Raw genomic sequence first — 25,327 nt, forward strand, 5'->3', positions numbered from 1 at the left:
AAAAAACAGTCAATTAGGTGTTTGTTCATCACCTTCTATTTTTTCTGAGATTTGTTTTCATGAAGAAATATTTGATTTGAAGTGTGGGAAAAATCACATGATGATAAAAAGTAGGTAATACAATTATTAATTTAATTAGTGCATTGGATGATCATTCTATTTTCAGCACGACTTGGAAAGTTATATGCCATTGGGAGAAATAATGAGGGAGCTTGCTCTTGCAGCACATCATGTTTAAATATTATTCAAAAATGGAGACCATGTCAATTCAACATTGCTTCATTTATTAAGGACAATAATAGTAACAACATGTTTAAACAATCAAATAGTGTTTATGAAATAACAAATAAGAAAGAAAGGCGAAAAGAAAGAAGAAAGATGGAAAGAATGGAAGGAAAAAAAGAAACTAAAAAATCAAACAAAAAAACAGATCGAGAGGAATCAATAATTGTGAGCACGTTTGATGTGGATGATTTTTCATGTGGAAATTCTCATTCATTACTGCTCTTCAACAATAGAACTATTTTAATGGCTTCTGGCGTTGTTGAGTCGCCTCTCCTCAAAAAAACACAATCGAACGTATTTACACCTCTTAAGGGGTTAGCTCTAAAAACCGGACAAAAGAAATTCACATTCATTGCATCATATGAAAACTCAATCCTCATCACTATTGACAACAGATTTATAATGTTTCATACACCAACTAATGCCTTCGAATTTGATGCTTTCAAGCAGTTTGGATGTTCAGAGATCTATGAAATTGCACTGAACGACCCCAATTCTTTTGCATTCACATCTAACACAGGTCGAATTTATGTATTTGATGTTTCAACTTGCAGCTGGCAAACAGGATGGAACAATTCAAAAGAACAATTGATTTTCTTTGACATTTATTCAGCATATTGCTTTAAAGCCAAATCAATTTCATCAGGAAAAGTCACTAATTATTATACATCTTGGTTCCAAAACAATATTTCAAATTTTGACAAAAGTTCATTAGAAATATTTCCTTCTTATTTGTGCTTTTTTGCATATGACCGAAAACAGAATGAAATACAATCCATGGGCAATAATAGTATGAACCAACAGGGAATTGGAAGTGACATCATTAAGCAATCTTCATTTCAGCCTCACTCCCAGCTCAATCAATTAATGGCAAAAGAGCAATTAACACTCCACAAAGTTCTTCATGGCCAATTTTATTCCGTTCTCTCTTTCAGTAACTCACTTTACAAGCCAAAGCTTGATTTACCTGACTATATATTCAGAGCCCTGCGAAGCACGCTTTTATCTGATATTGTGTTGAATACGTCAATGCATGATTTCCAACGATAACATGGTGGCCATCTTTTAAGGGATGCATCTGAGTCACATATTATGCAAAAACACTGCTTAATAATGAGATTAGTGTTACTTTTCTTCTGATTTTTCTTGCTTGTATTTATCATATTCTGATATCTCTGCGTGCAACAATAGTGGTGGTTGTTTCTTTGCAAATAAATACTTGAAAAACAATTTCCAAAACTCCACACGATCTCCCAAGGTTTTCCTCCGAATCTGCTTCATATCAATCTCATTGAAAATTTCAAAATTAATTCTTGCAAGCTCATCCATCAGTATTTCCTGTTTATGCTGCTCTTTTGCCTTCTTTAGCAACATTCTTTTTTGTTTTTGATAAAACAACAATCGTTCTCTCATCACTTGTGTTTCATACTTTCCATTCTCCATTGATTCAACATTTCCGAACATCACTTGAGTTTTATAAATTGATGATAAATTCAGCACTCGGTTCCATATATTATGATGGATCCAATTCTCACATTTTTGTTTCAGTTTTCGATAAAAACAAATTGTTGGGTGATGATGAAGTGTTCCTGGATTGGCTCTCCTGAACAGGATTTGCCAAAGAGAAGAAGGATTTGATGACATTTTTTGAGTTTTCATCAAATCATGTTGTAACCCTTGATCGTACCACAACAAGAAGCTTGCTTTCCTCCTTTTCAAATCTGTTGAACCTGGACCTCTAGGTCTTGGACACAAACCCATTACTAGAGATTAAATAAGGCGCTAAACCAATTCGAAGATTGACTCTAATACCTTTTTCCAATTTTAATTATTAAAAAAAAATTAAAAAAAATAATTCACCTGCTGATTTAAAAGAAGCAGATTTTTACAACAAATTCTCGGATGCTAATAATCATCAATTATTAAATTCATTAAAGAATCAAATCATTCTCGGACCATGGGAAATTCCAACGTTTCACAAAAGTTTGCCTCTCTTCAACCAGTTCCTCTTGTGGACACGGATAAACGATTTAAATTTTGGAATTTATATGATGGAGTTGTTCAAAAGAGTGTTCAAGCCGATCAACGGAACGTCTCTGTTTTTGAATTTAACTTAACGGAAAAGCAGGCTAGAGATTTACCAAAACAGTTCCGACAACAACAAAATACTTCTTCAAGCTCATCACCAGAAGGAGATGCTTCAAGCTCCTCTCAGATCACGAATAAGCCAAAGAACTTGTCTCCATTCGAAGAGGAACCTGCTAAAACAATTATTGAATGTGCTAGAAGAGGAATGAAATTTATTAAAACATTGAGACACCCTTCCATCATGAAGTATGTAGACGATCTAGAGATCGGTCCTACTCATTTCTATATTGCTACAGAGCCTGTGGTTCCCCTTCGATCTATTTTACCAAATCTTGAAATGTCTGAAATACTTTTAGGGTTATATCAAATTGCAGTAAGTGTCATAATTGTGCAATTTGAAGACATTTATTTTCCATGCATTTCATAGAGTGCTCTCAATTTCTTAAACGAGCAATGCCAAATTACATTTAACAACTTACATCTTGATTCTATATATGTGACAAAAGATAAGCAAATAAGGTGGATGCTTGGAGATTTTCAATTTGCTCTCGAATTCAATAATTTGGACAAAGAAATATTTGAAAAAACAAAGGAAATGAGATACTCTGAAACTATTACTCCTGAAGAAGGAATGAAGAAGTTTCAAAAATACACCCCAACTTGTAGAGATGTTTACGCATTCGAAAAACTTGCATCAAAGATATTTGCTGAAATTGAGGAAAGCTGTAAAAAGAACAATATTTCCAATGATCTCACGTATCAACACTTTTTGAAATTACCTGCTATCAAGTATTGGATGAGTAAAGCATTGGAAAGTGAGCCGCAATCCAGAGCTACATTTTCCAGCTTCTTGAAACTGAAGATCTTTGAACAAGATCCACTCTGCTCAATAATGCTCTTTTTTGATGATATGAGGTTGAAGAAAGCGTCAGAAAAGGAAGCATTCTTTAAGGATTTAAAGTCTCAAGTTTCCAAGCTTTCACTTCCAGTTTTTAAGAATAGAATACTTCCAAGAATGTTAACTTTGCCATTTGTTACAGAACCCGCGTCTGGTACTTTTCTTGCACATTTATTTTCTCCTAAAGAGTCTAGTAAGAGAGGAGTGGAAGGAGTTCTTTCTGGAAAAGATTACGAGGATCATATTATAACATTTATCAGAAAATGTTATTTAAGCAAAAATTACAGCCTCAGAATGAGAATTCTACAAACTCTGGAATATTATCAGAATCAAATTTCTCTTCCAATAGCTATTTCTGAAATTATTCCTGAAATAATGCGCGGAATGAAAGACAGTAATAACGAGCTCGTCATGTTCACAATGAATGCTTGCGTTTCATTTTCCAAATATTTAGTGAGTCATGACAATTCTTCAGTAGGCTTGGAAATGATTAACAATCAATTTTTACCTGCACTGCACCACTATGCGGTTCAAAACTCCATTCCAAAACAAGCCACAACAATGGATGCTAGCAACATCGAGTCCGTGATTGCTCTACGATCTCATGCATTGCTTTGTCTAGTTGAACAATGGAATTTACCTGGTGTCCACAAGGGTATTATTTTGACGGCTCTACATGCTAATTTGTTTGATAAGGAAATTTTTGAACTCAAAGTTCATGCTCTCAATGTCATTCTGATTCACATGTCACGATTTGATCCAAGAGAATTAATGACTTATATTATGCGACCAGTTCTGCCACTCACTCTGCATGAGAAGGAACAAGTGAGATCAAAAGCTGCCCAAGTTCTCCGTGTTGCTATTGAAACGTTAGGAGAAACCGATCTTTCTAAATGTCATCTTGGAATGATCACCTCACCTAACGATGGAATTTCAAATGTCACTCCACTTTTTCCTGCCACTTCACAAAAAGAACTTGTCAGGCAAGAAATATTCTCAGGACAATCTCCAAAACACGTGATACAATTTCCAAATGACTCCAAAGATTCAGAAATTCTCCTACGAAGCACAGAGATGAACTCTTCTCCTTCTTTGTCAACCTCAGAATCTATATCCTCTCCAAAACAAATAGAATCACCTTCTCATAACGTTCACAGCGTAGAATCATTTAAGGCAACAACAACACCTCTACCCTCAAGAGGAGTAGGTATCATGAAACTTCCATCAACCACTCAAGATCGTGCGCTGAGCAGCAACAACAATGTAAAACAAGAGTCGACATCACTGAAAAATCACAATTCTCAACATGATACTTCAAAAGAAGAGGAAGACTGGAATAGTTGGTCTGACAACGATGAGACCACAAATGTAACTGTGGAAACAAGTCACACTACCAAGATTGTACAGAGCTCACCCACACATTCCACTACTGAATCCTCCAACGCCAGAAAAAAGAATGTTCTTCGATTTGATTCAGATCACTTGGAAGAAGAAACATCTCTGCAAAATTTGGAGGAGGACTCTGAGGATTTGTTTAAAGATTTCACACCTAAAGAACAACCACAGCTGCCACCCCCTAAAACCTTAACAAGAAAGAGTGCTACTTCCAAGAGACAAGGGACAAGTGCCAATAACAAAACAAAAACAAAGACCACACCAGCAGTGACCTCTTCTTCAAGTGCCTCTTCTCCTCCACTACAACAACAGCAGCACGAAGAACCCGAGTCCAAAGAATCAAACCTTTCCAAGATTCTCTCAGAGTCAGAAGCACCAGTGGATAATTCAGCATGGGATGAAATTGATATGTTTTCACAAATGGATATTAAGCAATAGTTTGTTTCCAATTAGAAGGTTGTATTTAAATACAATATTGTAATTATTTACAAGTTACAATATCTCACAATTTTTCTTTGTTCCTGAATTTCTTGGGAAAAGAACAGCTCTGATGGCCTCATCAAACACCATCTTCACTCCTTGTTGTGTCTTTGCAGAACACTCCACATATTTAACAGCCTTAATTTCGGCTCTCAATTTCTCTCCAAGTTGTGCAGAGATGCTGTCACTTCCTTGTGATTTGTCTCCCATTTCACGTAAATCCACTTTTGTTCCTACAAGGATAATAGGAACGTTATCTGAGTGGTGACTCACTTCGGGATACCATTTAGTTCTGATATAAATTTGTTTCAAAGTTGTTTGGAATAAAATTGATGATGTCATATTAGATAGATGAAGAGAGAAGAATAATTGTAAAATGTTTGTTGGTGTGACATTTCACATGACGTCAATTCCATCATTACAAATTGTTATTCACGGTAGAAACTCACCTAATGTTTGCATAACTAGTTTCATCGACAGTTGAGAAACAAATGAGGAAAACTTGAGTTCCTGGATATGAAAGTGGACGCAAGCGATCGTATCTGAGGATGACAGACCGTCGAATTGGTACAACCATAGTTTTTAGTTTGTACAACAACTTACTCTTCCTGACCAGCTAGAATATTGTCACAACATCAATGAACAAACATCACCACGACGTTAGTTAAATTCAAACCATCATCTGTTGACGTACCAGTATCCCAAAGTTCCAATTTCACTGTTCTTCCATCCAAACTAACCGTTGTTTTATAATTGTCAAACACTACATGAAGAATGTTTTAATGATGGAATTGATTCGGATAAAATTATGGCATAAAAATGTTAATTCCATCAATTTTAGTCATCATCACCACCATAAAAGTTGTTGTTTTAGGAACATCCTTTCTCTTGAAAACTTACCAGTTGGTACATAGGTTTCGGGGAATGAGTTGTTGGCATAGACCCACAACAAACATGTCTTTCCTGTTGTGTGATTGTATTGATCATCAAAAGTTGTTGGAGTGAAATTGTTTATAAACAATAATCATGAAGTTGTAGATGAATGAATTCAAAAGAAGGTTAGAAATTGATGTTACGGAGTTGATGTCATGTTGTTGTTGCTGATACTCACCCACGGCACCATCACCCACGACCACAATTTTCATCTCCTTGCTGCTCATTTTTTTTAATGTTGACAAGTGACTTCCAGCACAGTTTGGATCAAAAGAGTTCAAAACAGTAACGGATGTCCTTTGACGATTCGTTCAATACGTATGAGTCTCAGACAACATCATTAAAATTCATCACTGATTGACACAACCATTTCACACACTGTGAAAAGAGAGGTGTTATTGAGATGTTGAATATTAATAAATTACTGGTGATGAGAAGAGGAGGAAGTGGTCATATTGAAATCTTCCATCATTGTTGGGAAGTTTTTGGGATACGCGATATGTTGAGGAGGGCCAACCAAAGGGAGATTTAACATATTTGGTGTTGTCAACATGGGCGGAGGTACCACTGAAGAACTCAAAGGAGCTGTTTCTCTCTTTTTCTTGGTTGAACGAGATGTCTTTAAGGAAGAATCAAAAGTGTTTTCAATATTTGGAAGAGTTTCAGCGGTTGAGGCATCACCCTTTTCACTCTCGGCTTGTTCCAGTTTTTCCTTCTCTTTCTTGGACAAAAATCGACCTCCAGGTCCTCTTGCTCTCTTTTTTGCCCATTCATGTCTGGAATTGTACTTGTAAGATGCCTTTTCTTTCTGCCCAGCATTCTTCATTTGATGTTCTAGCTTGGCTCGTGCAATTCTTCGTTTTAAAATTCGATGATATTGTTTAGGGTTGACATAAATGGTTCCCTCACCTGCATTAGAAACGTCTGCAGAAAATTGTTGCGTTTGTTGAACTAAATGTTGTTGTTGAGCTACATCAGATTCTTGATTTATCTCATGGTGACTGGATAACATTTCTTGTTCTTCGCCGCCCATCAGATGGTGATGTTCCCCATTTGGATGATGCATTGGACCATGTGGATATGAGTGAAATCCGTAATTCCAAAAACTTGGCTGAGGTGGAGGAGCGTATCCATATGGATACATCCAATGTTGCATATCTGGATACATCATAGGATCTCCCATATAAAAAGAATGCATAAGATTTTGGTGCATGTAAGCAGGTGAAAATACAGTTGTGGATGTAGCTGCTGTAGAAAGTACTTCCAGATTGGAGTTATCTTCGCTTGCTTCATTGTTGGAACGTGTTGACCTTTTTTCATCCTTTGATTGAACAATTCTAACTTTTTTGGGTGATGCTGGAACTGGTGTTTGTGAAGTGGATGGCTGTATTGGAGTGAGAGAAGAAACTTCTGAGTTTTGTTGGGTGGTGTGTGAAAAAACTTGTGAAGTCTGTAATTGGGCTGATGTTTTCCCACCTAGTGGCAGTGGTGGTGAATTCATCTGTAAATTGGAAGAATTACTTGCAGCTAAATGACCAACAGGAACACCAAGTGGAGGTGGAAGAAATGTGCTTCCTGAGTTTGCCATACCTAACTGAAACACTTGATTGTGTTGATCTTCCATCATTAAGAATTCAGTCCCTCTGGTGATCATTGCTGCTGAGCTTCTTGAGGGTATTGACGATGGTTTTGGTGGAACATGTGAATTGCTTAAGGAAGGTGACAAAATGGTCGAAGTGGTGCTGGCAGAAGTGGTTGGATTGGTTGTTGGACTTTTCATGGAATCTGTTGTTGGTGGAGGGATAACAAGGACAGAACTATTGGAATTATTGGAAGTGAGCATTTGCGAGGAAGCATGTGAAGGGTCGTTGCCTCCACTAGAGGAAGATGAGCTTGTTGTTGTGGTGGTGGTGGTGGTGACGGTGGGATGGAGGGACAGAGAGGTCGAGAGAAGATTGTTGTTGTTATTGCTGGTCATGGAGTGATGAGCAGTAGTATCCATCAACGAATGAGCAGTTTCCTCATGAGTGTGATCAACAGGTACCTCTTGATCATGCTCCGAGTGGAAGGTCGTCGGGTAGTCATCAGAATCTTCAGATTGTTGATCTTCATTCTGACTTCTCACGAGGCGTTGAATCATTTCATGTGCTTCATCATCTTCGGATTGTGAGTCACCAAAATCATCATTGTAGATGGGTTGCGAATATTCACGTGAATTTGAAACCACTGATTCCTCGTGATGACGATGTTGTGTTTGTTCGTGGTGGTGATGATTGTCATGATCATGATTGTTGGGGTGTGTTGTTCCGTCGTCCTGAAACTCGTTGTCGTCGTCATCATCGGCAGCTGCTTGGCCGTGTTGTTCAAAATTCCAAGTGTCGTCCATGATGATGATTATGGCATTAACCAATACAGATTATGACTTCAAAGAATCAAAAGAATGATCAGTTGATTGGTTAGAATTTAATTGGCAAGCAAAGTCTCGTCTGATGATTGGACGATTATTTTTGAAATATTTTTATTGGATGATGATTTTACAATACTCATTTCGTTATTCCCATACGATCTCTGGTGATGGTCGACACGAGGATGTCTCAAAAACATCATCCAATGAGTGGTACTGCTTTGTTTCAAACTCAGTATCTCTTCACTTCAAAATCGATGCGTTGGATAGAAACAATCTGTTAGGGGTGGTTGTTGTTCTTCATCTGTTTCTTCAACTTGTTGAATACATGCAACATGAAAGGAGAATTCGATTTGGGAGTATAAATCTTAATTCCATCCTGTGAATACGCATCACATGTTTACATTCATAACTGAGCACTCTCTCATTTGGCTTATTGATTGATCCTAGGTTAAAGTGATCCACCTCAACCTGAACCGTCTGATGCAAGTACAGAAACATCCACATTACGGATACAATCTTGAGAATTGGTAGAAGAGGCAAAATTTTAAAATGAAGTATGTGACATTGGATCCTCATTGCGCTTACCTGCCAAGGTGTCTGCAATAGCTCCACTCATGGAATGAAATATATTCTTGGTGCAAGGGTTGTTCGCATGTTGAATGATCTCCTGATTCAGAATAGTGGTTGCATGGGTCAGTAATTCTAATTGACCTAAATCTTCTCTTTCCCCCTGATGTGTGAACAAGTATATGAGAGAATTCATCAAGCTTCTTAGTTCCAATAAAGAGCTCGCAATAGTCCATAACCTTTTCAAAGATGTGTATTTGATGTGTTCGAATTAAGCATTGGTTATAGTTCTTGTGAAACACAAATAATAATAATGAAATGATCATTCCACTCTAGAGTTGGTATTTGAATTTTACTAAACATTCTCAATGTTTGTTTGAACTACAGGATGAGGACATGTTGGATCCCACCAGTATGCGATGAGATCGAGCATGTCTGACATTGATCTGAATCGATTTTCCTGAGGCCATGTCTTCGTATAAGACAACATGATTCGGTTTGGAGAAGAAGGACTCAATTTCTCTCTGCCCATTGGGGTACTTGAAAACGCAAACATCCTTCATCGTTGCCTTATACTTTGCTTTGGGATGATGTCTCGGCGAAACAGAATATTCGCTATGAACTTGAACCGAAACGCAAAGAATGGATCCCATGGCAATATTGATTCATATGTTCTGAACACAATGAATGGTTGGAACGGAAATGAATGATAATATTAATTATAATATTAACCACCTTTGTTATTGAGACTCACAACAGTGCAAACAAACGGATGGTAATGATTCGCGAAGAGAGAGGCTATGAACAGTTACGTAATTTTGATGTTGTTGCTGTTGCTGTGTTTACAGTAAACCACCGTTTTTTTGGTTGCGTATTTCGTCTTTTTTATTAAGGCAGGACGACAAATACGGAAGGGTTCATTTCTTGATGTGGTGAACGGATCCGGGCTGCAAATGTGCACCACAATATTTTCGAGAGAAAAAGAGTGGCCCATCTTTTGAATTAATGACTTGCTGATAGAGAGTGCCTGGAGTTAGAATACGAGGTTTGCAGAGACACCTTAGAGAATATTCAACTAAATGAAGATTTTTCGGTATCTGCGTCTCATGTGATGATTCATGTATTCGTTTAGGTGAATTTTTGTAGAGAAAATCAACGAGTTGCTTTTTGCGAACATCATTAGCAATTAATTGTTCATCCTCACAAAACCAGTCTGTTTCACATTGAACAATGAATCTGCGTTGAGCTTGTTCTTCGAGTTCAATAATCTCATTTGAAAAAGCAGTGCTTTGGTGTAGTAAAAGAGTTTTTTCTTGTGTGCTTCTACCACGTGTGAGTAACACGCTATTCTCTGATGAGCACATGAGCAGGTAAAAGGGAGTTGTGGTGTAGCTAGTTTTGAGTTCGTTGAAAGCCTCTTTAAAATTCTCAAACTCTTGAATGACATGTCTCACAAGAAAATCTACTGGCCAAAATGACATGATAGTGGAAAACCAGCTTGCGATGTCACCAATTAATCCTTCATTAGTAATTCGTTGAATAAGTGAGAGAGAATATGAGCCATAATCATAATATTGTGAGTCATTGAGATTACCACTTTGCTTTTTTTGAGCTAATACGGAGTCCATTAGAAACACCAACGAGCGGAAGTATGGTGGTTGTTTGAAATAATGGCCTTCCATGTCTGATAAAATCAACATCAATAACTAAATGTCTCAAAATATTTGCAAGCTTTTCTTCAAAATTCATGTGTCTCAATTGAAAAATTCCTTCATATCCATTTTCTTCAATAGCAACTGAGCTCTCCACACAAAAATGTTTGTAGGACACATTGAATTGGAATATCAAGTCGTATCTCAGTCCAATACTTTTAGTAACGTCAGCAATTCCCCACATTTCTTCCTCAAGAAAATATGGTGTATGAATTTGGCTAATGATATCAGTCATGCTTGGAACGAACGTGTTATCGCCCTCCTCTGACAAGATGGAGTTTAGATATTGCGAAAGAAGTTTCAATGGTCTCATGAAATCATGTACAATGTGTTTCCATCTTTCTCTGGGCTCCATGTCTAGATCAATAGTATATCGAGGTGATGCTTTAAATGATGAAACAAATACGGAAGCAGATTGAGAGCTTTTGTGTGATTTGTTTTCTTTCTGGTTTTGGGAAGTTTTTGGTTGAGGCATGTCGAAAACATTTCTATCATCAACACTCAACTCTTTATCCATAGGTTTCAATGGATGATCAACAATGGCAGAAAAAGATTGAACTTTCAAGGAATTTTCATTCTTTTCCAAGATTTTGTGTTGTTCATTATCATGTTTGACTGCCTGTACAATATTTTCCATCCTGTTGTGATCTTCAACAGTTATTGCTTTTCCTAAATCCACTTCGTAAAAATCATAACCATCCAGTGTAGTAATTGGACAGTCATCAACTGGTTTAAAATTGGAAGTCAAAGGATGAAAATCGGTGACTTCTTCTTGGTCAGTTTGTTTTCGGTGTGATAAAGAATGTTCGTTCAATTCATTCAGTATTTCTTTTTCAGTGTTGTTTAATTTTGTGGATTCGTGATTATTGACACTTGCTTCACAAGATTTATCCAAATTAGAATTTTTGTTGTTGTGATGATTGGCCTCGTCAGCTGACGATGACATTTTTTGGTTCTGGTTTGAACATCGAATGTCTCTCTCTTATTGTTGCCTCATCGTTCTAAAAAACCAGATCATTGTTATTTCTTGACAACAGTGCGATGTTTGCCAATTTCAGCTCTCATGCAGTCTATCAGTGTGCTGTAAGCACTATTTAATTGTGTTGAATTTTCGGAATTATCTTCCAGACGTTTATATTGATTTTTGCACGGACCATCAATCAATTTCTCAAATCTTTTAATTTTGGATCATCATTTGAATTTTGTTTTTAATTTTCTACCTACTCTGTTTCCATTTCATACTCGATACATTCATGTAATCTTTCCTTATGAACTTGACAAACATGTTGTCGAATTTCAGGTTTAGCCGAAGAAAAGCAAACCATCAAAATATCAGCAAGTACGGGACAACGCCCCGTGCCTTGGTTAATCACGAATGAGTTGTAGAGATGAGGTTTGATTTTAAGAAACTGCTGTTGATGCCTTTCAGATTGAAGATAAGGTTGCATTTTTAATGATTCGTGGAGCAGTTGTATCCGAACATTCTACTCACAAGATCTGCATCGAGTTTCAGAAACGTAAAATTTTCTTCATCACAGTCATTGGGGATGTGAGGAGACTTCAAGACGTTGGAGGTAGTGTTGGATTTCAAGTTTCTTACATTTTTCAAGGCTTCTCTCACCCGCTTCAAATAAGGGTGTTGCTGCTTCCTGCTAGGTAATGAAGGTTTTGTTTTTTGCCTTTGGGGAGGTGTTGGCTCTGCTGATTCTATTGTGAACGACGAGTCTGGAGAGATGTGATTTAGTTTTTGCTTCTTCTCCTGACTTTTCATATTCGTTGGAGAGGATGAATGCATTTGACTCTCTTCTTGTAATTTTCGTTTCTAGTGTTGATCAAGCTCTAGAAAGAACGATCCATGACTACATGTTGTACTTACCGCACCATGAAGGAAGGAATCTAAGGTTTGTTGGTTCTTGTGAGGCAGTAGGAATTTATCCAAGCGCTTATTGTGTTTCATCGAGGTTTTGAATTGTCGGACTTCATGGCCTACCACAACATTAATGCCAGCTAAATAGCTTCCATCAGTCCAAGGATCTGTTTCCTCGCTTTGGAAATTATCCAACTCAAAACTCAACTCTACACACGAATGAGTCTCGGAAGGAATTCTTTCAGAAAGATCCATCATGTCCTTACAAACAATTGTTTCATCATCGTATGATTGAATATCATAGTTCTGAACAATCATTTGACTCAATAAGCTAAGGGGTCATTTGAGATTGGTATTAGGCACATATCTCCACTAAACGAAAATCCTACCTCATGATTGTTGGAAGGCGATATGTTTTTTCGTTCATAGGCTTTGATTGGTCGGCATTCTGAAGATAGTCAACTGGATCGTCTGACGAGGAGACTCTGTCTTGCTCTATTCTCTTTTGTTCAGAACGAGTTCTAAGGATGATCATCAATCCTTTTTCTTCCTCACGAGAACATTGTTTTGAATTTACTTGTATACTTTTCATTCGTAAATAAGGTGAACAAGTAAGGCTTCTTGCTTTATTTTTTTATAGTTCGTATCGTCGTTAGTATTGTTATGAAGAAAAAATTCAGGTCAACTGAATTTTTTCAAACAAGAGCGTATTGCGAACATTTTCTTTTCCAGTAATTGGACTTGAACATCACGATGAGTAATACTCTATTCCACAAAACAGTGCTGGGTACAAACAAAATTTTTTGAAAGCAAAAAAGTTCTTTGTGAACAATTTTAACTTTTCAAATAATTAAAAAAAAACCTATCGTCGAATGAGAAATTTCAACCACCAGAATAACAACGAGAATGATTTCAGTGGGCACGAAAGTCAAGACGATTCACCACCAACACTAGTGGATGTAATTGAATTCGATGATTACACGGATTCCGAGAATGAAGAATATAGAGATGATAATTATGATGATGATGATTCTCTCCCATCATTGGTTGATTATGAAACACCACTGCCAGCACTACACATGTTTCATTACTACTTGTTTAGGCACATGCTAAATAAATTGTCACTCTTGTGATCCTTTGAAAATCTACAAGTCGTATTCAATCTCTTAAAAACCTTAATTGCTATTTCGAACTGACCTGCAACAACAACAACAGGTGACACTCTCACCCATCAAAAAATTTACAAAAAATGAAAAATTTTTTCGGGAATTGGTCTCCCGCTGCTGAAGATGACAACAGCGTACGTGAGAAATACGCATCACCCAACGTTGCTGGTGTGGATACTATTTCAACAACAACATCGTCAACCAACAAAAAAATGATTTCTCATAATGACGGAAGGAATAATGTGTCATCCCCATCATCGGAAACAATGACCGTGATGGAATTTATGGCTACAGCACGGGCAGAAGATTATTTTGATATAAGCGGAAGAGCAAGTAGACATCGATCGAATGCCCACAGATTTGATTCTCCACAAGTGGAATTATCTAAATCCGAGGTTTTGCATAAACAAGAGCAAGTTCGCGATAAGCAGTTTGTGAAATCAGATGTGATTTACATGTTCGAAGCAGTAAAAGAAAATGCCAAAAAGATTTCAATTATGGACGATGAAGAAAACAACAAATCATCACTGATTGACACACTCAATCAATGCAAATATTCTTTTTGTGTTTCTACAAAGAAGTATGATGAAATTTGTGGTCAACACCTTTTATCCACACTTAACGGTCAATCGACAGTAAGGTTGACATTGAAAAAGGATTATTCGGATACATTGGATGTGTCCAAAATTAAATCCATATATTCCAAATATGAGACAACATTTTTGGTTTGTGGTAAGTACAAATTTGTAATATTGTTATAAATATTGTATTCTTTATATATTAATAATTCAAACATGAGATAGACTCTTTAATTTGGGTTGCTGGAAGCAATGAGCATTATAGATTAGGTTTAGGACACAACCTTCCATTAACAGTGGTTCCTTCCATACTTCGTCACAACTTTAACAAGGAAATCAAAAAGATATGCATTTTGCGTCAATCAACAGTGTTTTTAACAGAAGACAATATGGTTTATGCTTGTGGAGAAAATTTATATGTAAAATCTCCATATGACACAAAACCAAAAATGCCTTATCTTGAATCATCAACCTATCTGACAAGTGGTATAGAAGATGCTGTCAACACAGAAAATTGCATCTTCTTTTTGACACAGGAAGGTACTGTTCTAGTTGCAGGCCACCCTGATGCTACAGGTCCTTTCTTTGCAACTCTAACTGAATCACAAAGTGCTGTAGTGTCAAGTACTCTTACCATTCGAGTTATTACTAGTTTATTTGGAAAAGAAATTGTTAAAATTTCATGTAGTGATGATAATGGAGTGACATTAATGTGCTTGGCTAAGGGTAGGTGAAATTAATGAATTCCAAAAAACTTAACTGTTGTCAAGATTATCAAACGGTGTGGTGCTTGGGAAACAATTTAAATGGAATTTTTGGAATTGGATTTGCTAAAAACTTTACAACTCCTAAAGAGCTAACCTTTTTCAAAGAGAATGACATTACCTTACAGGATATTTATTGTAAAGGAGGTGAATGCTTCTTTTTAACAACCACAGGAAGGTAATTATTTTAAATTATTATTTATTTCTAATCCTCTTTGTAGAGTTTATCAAACAGGAGGGTCTCCAGAATTCTATATTCCAAAACAAATATTGATTGAACACACCATTGTTGCGATTGAGGAAGATGGAATTTTTAGAAATTGTAAGTAATTTAAGTACACACACAATGTGAACTGTGACCTGGTCAAATTACTTGTTGCAGCTCATGGTCGATATTTATTCAGTTGTGGCATGACCAAAGCAGTTGGAGTGTACAAATATTTCAATGACAGGTTCCAACTGCTTCATAATGCATTTCTACACTTTTTAGATACACCTAGTACTACTACTGCATCTTCATCAGATCCCCAAGACATTTTCTCCAAGTCAGCAAAAGAAGTCAAATCATCAGGTGAAATAGTTGTCATACCCAAGCCAGTTCTTTTTGGGTATAGCCACTTCTTTGATCCTTGTTCGGAGCTTCCATTCGATTCCTTACTTGAAAAGTCCTTTTCCAAGACCACAATAGGAGGGACAACGTTTTTTGAAGCAACAGAAAATTTGAAAACATCCATGGGACTTTACAATGCAAGCTCTAATTATTTTCAAATACCAAATGGTACAATAACCTCTTCCCTATTTGTAAGCTTTTTAAATAGTCAACCTATTCACAAATTAATTATTGGAGAATTCAGTTCATCCGAATATGAATTAACATTTTACAAGAAGGATGCCTTTTTGAATAATGTCGAAAAAGATCTTATGGCTCTCTCTGAATTTTTTGGAATGGAAGAGTTCAATAAGCTCATTGTGGCCAGTCATTTGATTTCTCAGAACTATAGTACGTTAATAATTTTGATAATAATTTTTTAATACTTTTTTAATACTTTTTGTCTCATTGTGACCATTGAAAACGACTCACTTGTGATTTTGTTGGATAGGCAAGGAGATTAATATAATTTCCAACTCTGAAGAACTTGCCAAGAGAGAAAACTTTGACATTTACAACAGTCTATTTGATCTCTATAAATCAATCGCTGAACCATCGAGCAGTAGCGACGACACACGCGCACACATTAGAGAACAGTATTTTTCTTCATTGAAACCACATTTCTTTCCAAAGCAAATTCAATATGCATTTGACCTTAATTTAACCGTTTGGATTATTGAACTGTATTGCTACATTGCAGAACAGACAAAATACACAGATATGGATGCAGTCAACACGTATAATGTGGTTCAAAATTTGATACCAAACAGTTTTGAAGAATTCAGACAGTATTGCTACAATATATTGAACTTACCAATCAATAGAGAGAATCGTAAAGATGTGTCTCGATTCTTGTCAAAGCAAACTCCTTTTGGTTATATAGCAAAAGCAGAGACAGTGTTTATTGCTGTGACTCTTTGTTTGGCCATCAAAATGCTTTCCAATAAGGAAATTCTCACCAAATCAGCTTTTCATGTGGATCCAGAACATCACATTCTTCTCTCAGCAACACTCACTTCTTATGAAGAATCTGTATCCAAGTTATTTCAAAAAGAAGGTCTCTCTGGTTATGCTTCCACGAGCAAAAAGTAAGTATTTTACAAAAGATCATCACAACATTTCAAAATTGTGTCATCCATATGAATGGATTGGATCAGAATTAACGAAAAGCAAATTTCAAACTTTGTGTTAAATCACATGTTAAATTCATCCATCTCTCTCATTAGAGATTTAAACAAGCTATCTATTGAAAACAAAGCATTACTTTTATTGAAACATCTAGTCATGAATGTATTAAGCAATGAAGGACCCAAGTGGAAACCTCCAAATATGACCGTTTTTGGAAATCACTACATTTTGTTAAAGAAAGTTGGAGAAGGAGCAGAAGGATCTGTATTTAAATGTTTTGATAGAAACACCATGTCCTTTGTTGCTCTTAAACGATACAATGAAGTGATGGATCAAGAAAAAATTAAGGAAATTAATCGACATTTGGATTTAGTCATGAAACTTTCGGTTCATAAAAATTTAGTGACCGTCTTGAAAAAGTTTGTTGAAAGAAAAGGAGAAATGTTCAATGATTATGGATTGAATGTGGTGATGAATTATATTCCACATGGAACTCTGTATGATCATCTTAATATCTACAAAAACAATCCTTCCATGCCTTACTATCCTGAATGGTTGTCCTTTGCTATTGATATTGCTTCTGGTATGGAACAACTTCATTATCAAAACTTTATTTATAGAGACCTCAAGAGTGAGAACATTCTTCTTGATTCAGACAGTCGAACGGGTTCATTGATTTGTAAAATTTCTGATTTTGGATTGTTGACACGATGGGATCCAAGAATGAGTGTCAGTCGAAAAGGTACTCCACTTACAATGGCTCCAGAGTATATGGACTCCAATGTATTGATTGACAAAGCTTGTGACATTTTCTCATTGGGTTGTGTGATTTATGAGTTATTGACTCTTGAACGAGATTTAACAATGAATGGTCAACGATTTCTTTTTCATGAAGCAATTAGAAATAATCAATCTTCAGCTCATGCTAGGATTTGTAAAGTGTTAGAAGGCAATGGATTTCCACCTCTCGTACAGAGATTAATTATTTCCATGATTCAACGAAAAATCTTTTTAAGACCTCAATCTCATCAAGTGGTACGAATTTTGGAATCATTTCGAGATAATGGATTTTTCACATTGGAAAAGCAGCTTGAGCAGTTGCTTCTTGCCTTGCCAGTGGTGTCACCCACAGATTCCTCCTTGCCTCCATCCAAAGATCAAGAACGAAAAAGGAATACTTTTGGATTGCTCAATGGACGATATAAGATACTTGGAAAGTTGAATGCAGACTCCGATGCGTGTATAAGATTTCTTTGTGCAGACACAAAGAGTAATGATAAGGAGGTTTTAGTGTTGGTGTTTTTACATTTTGGAGTATTTTGTAGTCATGTAAGTTCATCATGATGTTGGCAGGCTGCTTTCAATGTTCTCGTACTAATCTTGTATCAATTCAAGTTATCGAAATATCAATTTCATCATCGTCATATCATACAAAGAATTGAAGAATTCAGCGAAGACAAAACTTTTGGAATTGTGACTACCTATCTCAATGGAGGAAGCTTGTTGTCTTTTATTAAATCACAAGGTAGCTCAAATCAAGATTCGAATGTGAGCATGAATTCACCTCCCTTAAATGTCATGATGCAATGTTGTGATGCAATGATACACATTCATGAACGAAAGAAGGTTCATCTTGGAATTTGTCCAGAGAACATTTTATATCAGTTGTCCTCTTGGAAGAATATTGATATTATGGTTGAAGCACTGGACAATGTGACAGATATCGTTGAGCTAGAGAGATCTTTACCTAAACAACTTCAGTATAACGTATTCATACCTGAATATCATGCTACCCATTCCAATAAGGAGCTTTCATTTGCTTCCGATATTTTCTGCTTGGGAGTTGTATTTTATCAACTATTAAGTCGAGATTTAGTAAGTTTTTTTGAACTATTGTATTGGAACTTGAAAACCATGTTTTTTAAAGACATCTTTCCATGTCATGTCAGAAACAGACATGCTGTCAAGAGTGAACGAACAGTTGAAAACTAGTACTGATAATCAAAAGCTGATAGATCTTGTCGTGAGTATGTTAAGTTGGAAGCCTTCAGAAAGACCAACAGCCAAACAAATCAGATCGATACTCGAAGAATGTGTTTAATTATTTGGATTTTCACTAAACAAAGTACCCAGCAAAATATCCAGCACATTAATTCCTTTCCTCGTTGCCACCATCCTACGTTCCTCTGCTTCTTCAACCAATGACAAGTAGTCATGTTCTATTAATCTATTGATCAAATTGGAACTGAATAATTTCTCAAAAGTCATACTCGAGTTGATGTATTTGAGAGAGCTCTCTTTGACTCCTTCTTTTGCCATTCTTAAACCCATCATGAACAGCTCCTCAATTTGTTGCATTTCAGAAAGATTTTCTTGCTTAATGTTTCCCAACAGTAATGCAGGATTGGAATTTCGTGTTGAGAAATCTAGTGAAGCTTTTTCAATCCAATCTTCAGGCTTTAAAACCTGAATCGTTGAATACCGTTGACGTGTCTCGTAGTTTGTTAATCTTCCATGAGCACCTGGTCCAATTCCAACAAAGTCGTAAATAGATCTCCAATACATAATGTTGTGTTTACATTCTTTTCCAGGTTTAGCAAAATTAGACACTTCATACATTTCAAGGCCAGCACTGTGGCATGTGTCAATGGTGTAGTCATACATGTAGCTATACTCGTCTTCGTTTGGTAAATCTTTCTCTTCATTAAACAATTTGTAATATTTTGTGTTCTTCTCAATAGTCAATTGATAGAGCGAAATATGTGCAAGATCTAAGCTTAAAGCTTTCTTCAACGTCTTTTCCCATATTGTTCTATTTGTCTTGTGTTGTGGTAAACCAAACATTAAATCAATGGAAAGAGAGTCATTTCCAAAAATGTTTTTTGCATTCTCAATTGCATACATTGCCTCATCCACGGAATGTTCTCTACCTAGAGTTTTCAAACAATCACTATCAAAACTTTGGACTCCAATACTCAATCTGTTTATACCTGCTTTGTGAAAATTTAACAACTTTGCTGACTCTATCGATGTTGGATTAGCTTCCATCGAAATTTCAACTCCATCTCTGTTCGAGGAAAATATTTCCATACTTTTTGAAATTAATTCTTCCATCATGAGAGGATTCATTGTTGAAGGAGTTCCACCACCAAAGAAAATTGAAACGAGTTCATAATTATTTTGTGGATTTAAATTTTTCATTTGTCGTTTAAAATCTTCCAATATTAATAAATAGGTTTTCATCATTTGATATCCAATATTGTTATTAGAATTGTGAGGATCTAAATTTTGAATGGATGTCAAATCTCGTTTGTATCTATTGAAATCGCAGTAGGAACATATAGATTGGCAGAAAGGCCAATGAAAATAAATTGAAATTGGAATTGTTGAGCAATCATTCGGCAAGGATTTGAGAGGATTTGACGAAAGGCATTGTGTTGTTAATGCATCATCATCATTCGCGTTGTTGTGATGATGTAAATATGGCAGGTTACTATTTAATGAAAATTCTCTTGTGTCTAGATGAGTATGATTCATCAAATGCATCATCACTCGTGAATTAGTTTTACATATTAAATAATTCCGAAGAGTGTTGTTGTGTTGCAAAAAAGAAGATAACATGCTCCGTGAAACATCCGTTCGAACAATGCATGAAGAAATTTGTTGCATTTTTTTTGTTGTTGCTTAAATATATTTGAATTGGAAATGGTCATAACATTTGATGTAACATTACATTCGAAGTTCTTCGAAGGGTTGATTAGGATGTCTGTAGCGTTTGGAATGACACATCCATGTGCATAGCTCGTCCATATATCTTTCTAGTGCCTTAATATATAAAAATTGGTGATGGCTCAATGCTGATGATTCAGGTTGTTGTTGCTGTTGAACGAGTTGATCAAATTCGAGTCTGTAGCGTGCAATATCACGCAGACAGATTCGAGATGCTTCTTCAAGAGTCATTCCTCGAGAGTGTTTTAGTAATACTTGTAGATACGACAAATTAATATCTCCGCCAAGTACATTGTAGTCATGAGGGAGCAAGACATCTTTGTGATAGGAAAGTAAATCATTCACAAGAGAAAGAACCAAACTACACAATCTTTCTGCTTTTTCAAAGAGAGATCGATGTGTTTGGTATTCTTCAATGCTTAATCCAGATCCATTTTCTGTCGCACAAAGCTCAATGATAGGAGCTGCACAAAACGTGGCACTATCATAAAGCCGTCTTTCAAGATATTGCTCAGGAGTTTCAGAAATGTCATCTCCTTGTCTAATACCAATGTTGAAAAAGTTCTCCATTTCAGTAATGAATCGATCAATGACACGCTGGTTGCTAGTAATTTGATGCAACTCGCACATAAGATGTGAAATATATTTCACATGAGGATCTACATTTTGTTTCGAAAATAGATCTTCACAATGATCGTTTTTGAATCGGTTGCTTCTCAATGCCTTAATGCAATGATCCAACAAGTTGTCTCTCTTTTTCACATCCTCTTCATTCTTGATACAATTATCGATTCGATCATCAATGCTAAACAAAAAGAAATAAAAGTCTGTAATAAATTTAAGCTCTATAAATTCCAATTCCGATTTCTCTTTCGTTACATTTAAAGGACAAAAACAATTAAAAATCAATCCCATGCTATCATTCTTTTCAAGTTTCTTTCTCAACATTTCCAAAGCTGATAAATTACTTCCTGGAATAATTCCACAATTTTGGCACAGACTCAACAAGTGATTCATGCACCTCTCATGATAATAACTCTTCATATCTTGGGTTTCATTTGAAATAAATTTCTTCTCCACTCGACCCGAATACTGTAATGCTTTTGAAATATTCCATAAATTATTTTCAAATTTCAAAGATTGCGATAATGATGAGCGAGTCAGTAAATGCTGTTCCGATAAAGAACGAAGGCTTAAAGAAAATCTTTTCATTTTTTTTTGAATTTATTTTCAAAAAAGTTGAATATTACAATTTTAAGATGGAAGGAATCGAAAGTCCAACTCTCTCTCTCATTATTGAATGAGCTCACATTTAATAGGAGTAGGAACATCACTGCCTTCACTCACAAGACCAGAACATGTACTAGTTGTCACCACTTGAATCTCTTGTTCTTGATTGAATTCCTTGCTGTCTGGAGAAGAAATGAAACTGTTACATCTCTCCACTCGATCAAGAGCAGTGGTTGTTGGTCGTTTCGTTGGAAGTTCAGTTGGACCGTTCGCTCCAGACGATTGAGAGAAATCGCCACCTTCACTGAAAGATTTTGTCACTTGTTTCAATGGATTGTAAATGCATAAAATCAACACAATGAAAATGAAAATTCCCAAATTGAAAATGAAATGAAAAACACTTGCTAGTATGGTCTTGAAGATTTGAGCTGGAATGAACAAGAAACCAATACATTGCACCAATAAGGAGGCACTAAGACCATATTGAATAAGCATGGATTTTCTGAGAGCACTCTTCTTAATCATGTAAGTTTGTACACTTTCTATATTTGTATTTTTCGATTGTAAAGTCGATTCATCTTTGAGAGACATTATGATTCGGTTCTGGCTCTCCACAAGATAATGCTGTAGTTTTCTTCCAATGATCTAGATGAAACTTGTCAAGTGAATCATTAAAGACATTTCTTCTCACAACTTACATTAATTGCAACAACGACAACGATGGATGACACAAAAAACAAAAAGGTCATCACAGTCACAAGTGCAACGGTGGCTGGCAAAATGACATTCACATAATGAGCATCTGCTGCAATTGCAATACCTACAGTGAAGACAAGCAGGTTCAATACAACAAATAGAATGGTAAAAACAAGGATAAAAATGATGAAAAATCGACGCATGCGTTTGAAATTGACAGCTGAAAGAGTGCCAACCGATCGACAGGTTCGACAGCTGTGTGTGTGTTAAAGATGAGCAACCTAAAAGCACTTTCAACAATACTTACAAAACGTAGGAAATATGACACATGATCAGAATTTCCATCAACATGGCACTATTCGCCAAACATCTGTCGAAAATCTTAATCACGGCTTTGATTTCAATCCCTACTTCTGGATCTGGATGAAGAATTCCATACTCTGAGGATGTTCTTGTCAATATGTTCGCACACACAAAACCTTCAAGAACAAATAAGAGAGAAAAGAGAACATGTTGATTTCGTTTCATATGAGACCGTTGAATCATGTAACTCACAAATGTAATGAGCAACAAAGCCACAAATAACAACAAGAATGGATAATTAAAGGCAAGAATGATATAACTTTCTGTTGAGAAGAGTGCAATGCTGCTATTTCTGGTGTTGTTGTTAGGCGATGTATTATTTCCATCGGAAAGAGTTGTGTGAATGACTGAAGGGCTCGTTGGATTCATTGATGATGTTTTATTTACAAAATTTCAATGAAACAAATCGTTTGGTTTTGTTGAGTTTGTTGAGGGTGTGAGTCATGAGGTCATGCAAGAATGAAAAGAGAAAGAGTACGGACTGTAATATGCATAACTTTCCTTTTTTGTGAAATGAGTGAGATTTCCCGAAAATCTTGTCCCTCAGGTCAGTCATCGAAAAGGTAACACCAACAAGATTGTGAGTCACATGATTCAGTGATCTTGTTCTTTTCTTGAAATATCATAGTGATCTTGTTCTTTTCTTGAAATATCATAGAGATCTTAAAAAGTGTGGATGAACCAGCACTTCAATAGCATTTTCAAATTACACATGCTTTCCTTCATCTCTTGTGTTGTTATTCAAAGAATGAGACGAATTATTCAAATCAAACGCTTCAACAGGATGTGTACATGGAGAAAGTGTGTGAGAAATGGGAGAGGCCACTTCTTTCTCCTTATTAGAATCACTTTTCACAATCTTTGGATCATTCACAAGCTGACTTGATGTTAATGACGTACTGGTTGCCAATTTTGTTCCATCTGTACTTTCTCTAAATAATTTGGTCACTTGTTTCATTGGATGATAAATCACCAAAATCAAAATCACAAAAATGGCAATTCCCAAGTTGCAGATGAAATGAAACAAATTGAGAAGATATGACCATCCCAATGAAGCTGGAATGAACAGGAAACCAATACATTGCAATAATAAGCAGGCACTTAGACCGTACTGAACGATCCTGGATTTTTGAAGAGCACTCTTCTTAATCTGGTAAGTTTTCATCCATTCCGAACTTGACGTGTTTGTTAAACCACTTTCAGAAAACCTCTTTGAAGAACTAAGAGTCTCTTGGAGAGAATTCATAATTCTCTTTTTACTTTCTTTTAAATTATTTCGAAGCTTTCGTCCAATGATCTTTTTCAGTGCATGCAATTTAATGGCAATTTAATGGTGAGTGGGCAATGCATGCGATGGAAAATTAATGGTGTGTGAGAGGTTTGACATTTCACACCAAGTGCAATGGAATTTAGTGTGAGTGAGAGAGAGAATTTTTCAAAGTACTTACATTGAGCATGACAGAAACAATGATTGAGGAAACAAAAAACAATATGGATGCAGTAAGGAACAACACAATGTTCACAGGAATCACAGCATTTTGAGAATGAGATATCGACATTACAGCTCCAAAGACGATTGCAATGGCACACACTGTCAAGTACAGGAAACCAGAGACAGAAAGAAAAATAATGACAAATCGTCGAATTCGCTTTACAGTTTCAGCTGAGAACACATTGATCGATCGACAAGTGTCACAGCTAGTATATTGTCTTGTTTGCAAATGCTTTCATCATAATTACAACACTTACAAGACCAGTGAAATATGACACATGATCACAATCTCCATATAGACCGCACTCGTCACAACACATCGATCAAAAATTTTGATCACTGCATTGATAATCCTTCCAATATTGGGATCTGAATGAAGAAATCCCAACTCTGCAGATGTTCTTGTCAACATGTTGACACAAACTAAACTCTCCAACACAAATAAAAGAGCAAAAAGAACATGTTGATTTCGTTTCATTTGTGAGCGTTGCATGATATAGCTCACAATACTTGAAACAAGCAATGAGACAAATACTAGAAAGAAAGGATAATTGATGGAAAGGATGACATAGCTTGAGGTTGAGAAGAGTGATGACGTGCCATTGATGCTTTGATTCGTTGGAATGGCAGAGATGTTTTTGTCTCCGTTCCAAGTTGCATTTGCGAGAGTGATGATAAACAACGAATTAGGGATCATTTGGATGTGAAGAAGAGAGAGAGAAGAACAACGCAATTGAGTATTTCTTTTGAGCTTTTATTGTGTCTTTCTTGTTCGCAGAAAATTGCTAATAAAAAGACGTCATACTTTTGATTTGAGCAAGATTTGATTGTCATGTTGTGACATTCGGCTTATTGGTGAGGGACTAAATTTGTCAAGAGAGATCTTCATGGTATGACTTT

The 25,327-nt window shown here is 36.1% G+C and overlaps 12 protein-coding genes across 12 annotated transcripts; 3 read left to right on the top strand and 9 right to left on the bottom strand.

Moving 5' to 3' along the window:
* Nucleotides 1-147: 147 nt before the first annotated feature.
* FDP41_000641 (uncharacterized protein) lies at nucleotides 148-1,335 on the top strand (the record flags this gene model as incomplete). The annotated part of the gene is made up of 1 exon (XM_044710042.1): nucleotides 148-1,335. The coding sequence occupies one exon, from the start codon at nucleotides 148-150 to the stop codon at nucleotides 1,333-1,335; it is 1,188 nt and encodes a 395-aa protein (XP_044569455.1).
* Nucleotides 1,336-1,410: 75 nt separating this feature from the next.
* Nucleotides 1,411-1,929, bottom strand: FDP41_000642 (uncharacterized protein; the record flags this gene model as incomplete). The annotated part of the gene is made up of 1 exon (XM_044710053.1): nucleotides 1,411-1,929. One exon carries the CDS (start codon nucleotides 1,927-1,929, stop codon nucleotides 1,411-1,413), a length of 519 nt encoding a protein of 172 aa, XP_044569456.1.
* A 313-nt stretch (nucleotides 1,930-2,242) lies between these two features.
* FDP41_000643 (uncharacterized protein) lies at nucleotides 2,243-5,104 on the top strand (the record flags this gene model as incomplete). The annotated part of the gene is made up of 2 exons (XM_044710064.1): nucleotides 2,243-2,746; nucleotides 2,801-5,104. 2 exons carry the CDS (start codon nucleotides 2,243-2,245, stop codon nucleotides 5,102-5,104), a joined length of 2,808 nt encoding a protein of 935 aa, XP_044569457.1.
* Nucleotides 5,105-5,158: 54 nt separating this feature from the next.
* On the bottom strand, nucleotides 5,159-6,306 carry FDP41_000644 (uncharacterized protein; the record flags this gene model as incomplete). The annotated part of the gene is made up of 6 exons (XM_044710075.1): nucleotides 5,159-5,438; nucleotides 5,596-5,688; nucleotides 5,750-5,762; nucleotides 5,841-5,909; nucleotides 6,047-6,109; nucleotides 6,258-6,306. 6 exons carry the CDS (start codon nucleotides 6,304-6,306, stop codon nucleotides 5,159-5,161), a joined length of 567 nt encoding a protein of 188 aa, XP_044569458.1.
* Nucleotides 6,307-6,500: 194 nt separating this feature from the next.
* Nucleotides 6,501-8,465, bottom strand: FDP41_000645 (uncharacterized protein; the record flags this gene model as incomplete). Its single annotated transcript, XM_044710086.1, has 1 exon — nucleotides 6,501-8,465. The coding sequence occupies one exon, from the start codon at nucleotides 8,463-8,465 to the stop codon at nucleotides 6,501-6,503; it is 1,965 nt and encodes a 654-aa protein (XP_044569459.1).
* Nucleotides 8,466-10,643: 2,178 nt separating this feature from the next.
* FDP41_000646 (uncharacterized protein) lies at nucleotides 10,644-11,711 on the bottom strand (the record flags this gene model as incomplete). The annotated part of the gene is made up of 1 exon (XM_044710097.1): nucleotides 10,644-11,711. The coding sequence occupies one exon, from the start codon at nucleotides 11,709-11,711 to the stop codon at nucleotides 10,644-10,646; it is 1,068 nt and encodes a 355-aa protein (XP_044569460.1).
* Nucleotides 11,712-12,215: 504 nt separating this feature from the next.
* Nucleotides 12,216-13,224, bottom strand: FDP41_000647 (uncharacterized protein; the record flags this gene model as incomplete). The annotated part of the gene is made up of 3 exons (XM_044710108.1): nucleotides 12,216-12,587; nucleotides 12,642-12,963; nucleotides 13,022-13,224. 3 exons carry the CDS (start codon nucleotides 13,222-13,224, stop codon nucleotides 12,216-12,218), a joined length of 897 nt encoding a protein of 298 aa, XP_044569461.1.
* Nucleotides 13,225-13,881: 657 nt separating this feature from the next.
* On the top strand, nucleotides 13,882-18,909 carry FDP41_000648 (uncharacterized protein; the record flags this gene model as incomplete). Its single annotated transcript, XM_044710119.1, has 8 exons — nucleotides 13,882-14,530; nucleotides 14,602-15,102; nucleotides 15,147-15,318; nucleotides 15,362-15,462; nucleotides 15,523-16,140; nucleotides 16,241-16,877; nucleotides 16,947-18,246; nucleotides 18,313-18,909. 8 exons carry the CDS (start codon nucleotides 13,882-13,884, stop codon nucleotides 18,907-18,909), a joined length of 4,575 nt encoding a protein of 1,524 aa, XP_044569462.1.
* Nucleotides 18,910-19,014: 105 nt separating this feature from the next.
* On the bottom strand, nucleotides 19,015-20,586 carry FDP41_000649 (uncharacterized protein; the record flags this gene model as incomplete). Its single annotated transcript, XM_044710130.1, has 1 exon — nucleotides 19,015-20,586. The coding sequence occupies one exon, from the start codon at nucleotides 20,584-20,586 to the stop codon at nucleotides 19,015-19,017; it is 1,572 nt and encodes a 523-aa protein (XP_044569463.1).
* Nucleotides 20,587-20,646: 60 nt separating this feature from the next.
* Nucleotides 20,647-21,858, bottom strand: FDP41_000650 (uncharacterized protein; the record flags this gene model as incomplete). The annotated part of the gene is made up of 1 exon (XM_044710142.1): nucleotides 20,647-21,858. The coding sequence occupies one exon, from the start codon at nucleotides 21,856-21,858 to the stop codon at nucleotides 20,647-20,649; it is 1,212 nt and encodes a 403-aa protein (XP_044569464.1).
* An 81-nt stretch (nucleotides 21,859-21,939) lies between these two features.
* Nucleotides 21,940-23,304, bottom strand: FDP41_000651 (uncharacterized protein; the record flags this gene model as incomplete). The annotated part of the gene is made up of 3 exons (XM_044710153.1): nucleotides 21,940-22,521; nucleotides 22,575-22,827; nucleotides 22,880-23,304. The coding sequence occupies 3 exons, from the start codon at nucleotides 23,302-23,304 to the stop codon at nucleotides 21,940-21,942; spliced, it is 1,260 nt and encodes a 419-aa protein (XP_044569465.1).
* A 337-nt stretch (nucleotides 23,305-23,641) lies between these two features.
* On the bottom strand, nucleotides 23,642-25,124 carry FDP41_000652 (uncharacterized protein; the record flags this gene model as incomplete). Its single annotated transcript, XM_044710164.1, has 3 exons — nucleotides 23,642-24,232; nucleotides 24,384-24,633; nucleotides 24,685-25,124. 3 exons carry the CDS (start codon nucleotides 25,122-25,124, stop codon nucleotides 23,642-23,644), a joined length of 1,281 nt encoding a protein of 426 aa, XP_044569466.1.
* Between the last annotated feature and the right edge of the window lie 203 nt (nucleotides 25,125-25,327).

Source organism: Naegleria fowleri (genome assembly GCF_008403515.1).
Source record: "Naegleria fowleri strain ATCC 30894 chromosome Unknown tig2, whole genome shotgun sequence".
Taxonomy (NCBI): domain Eukaryota; phylum Heterolobosea; class Eutetramitea; order Acrasida; family Naegleriidae; genus Naegleria; species Naegleria fowleri.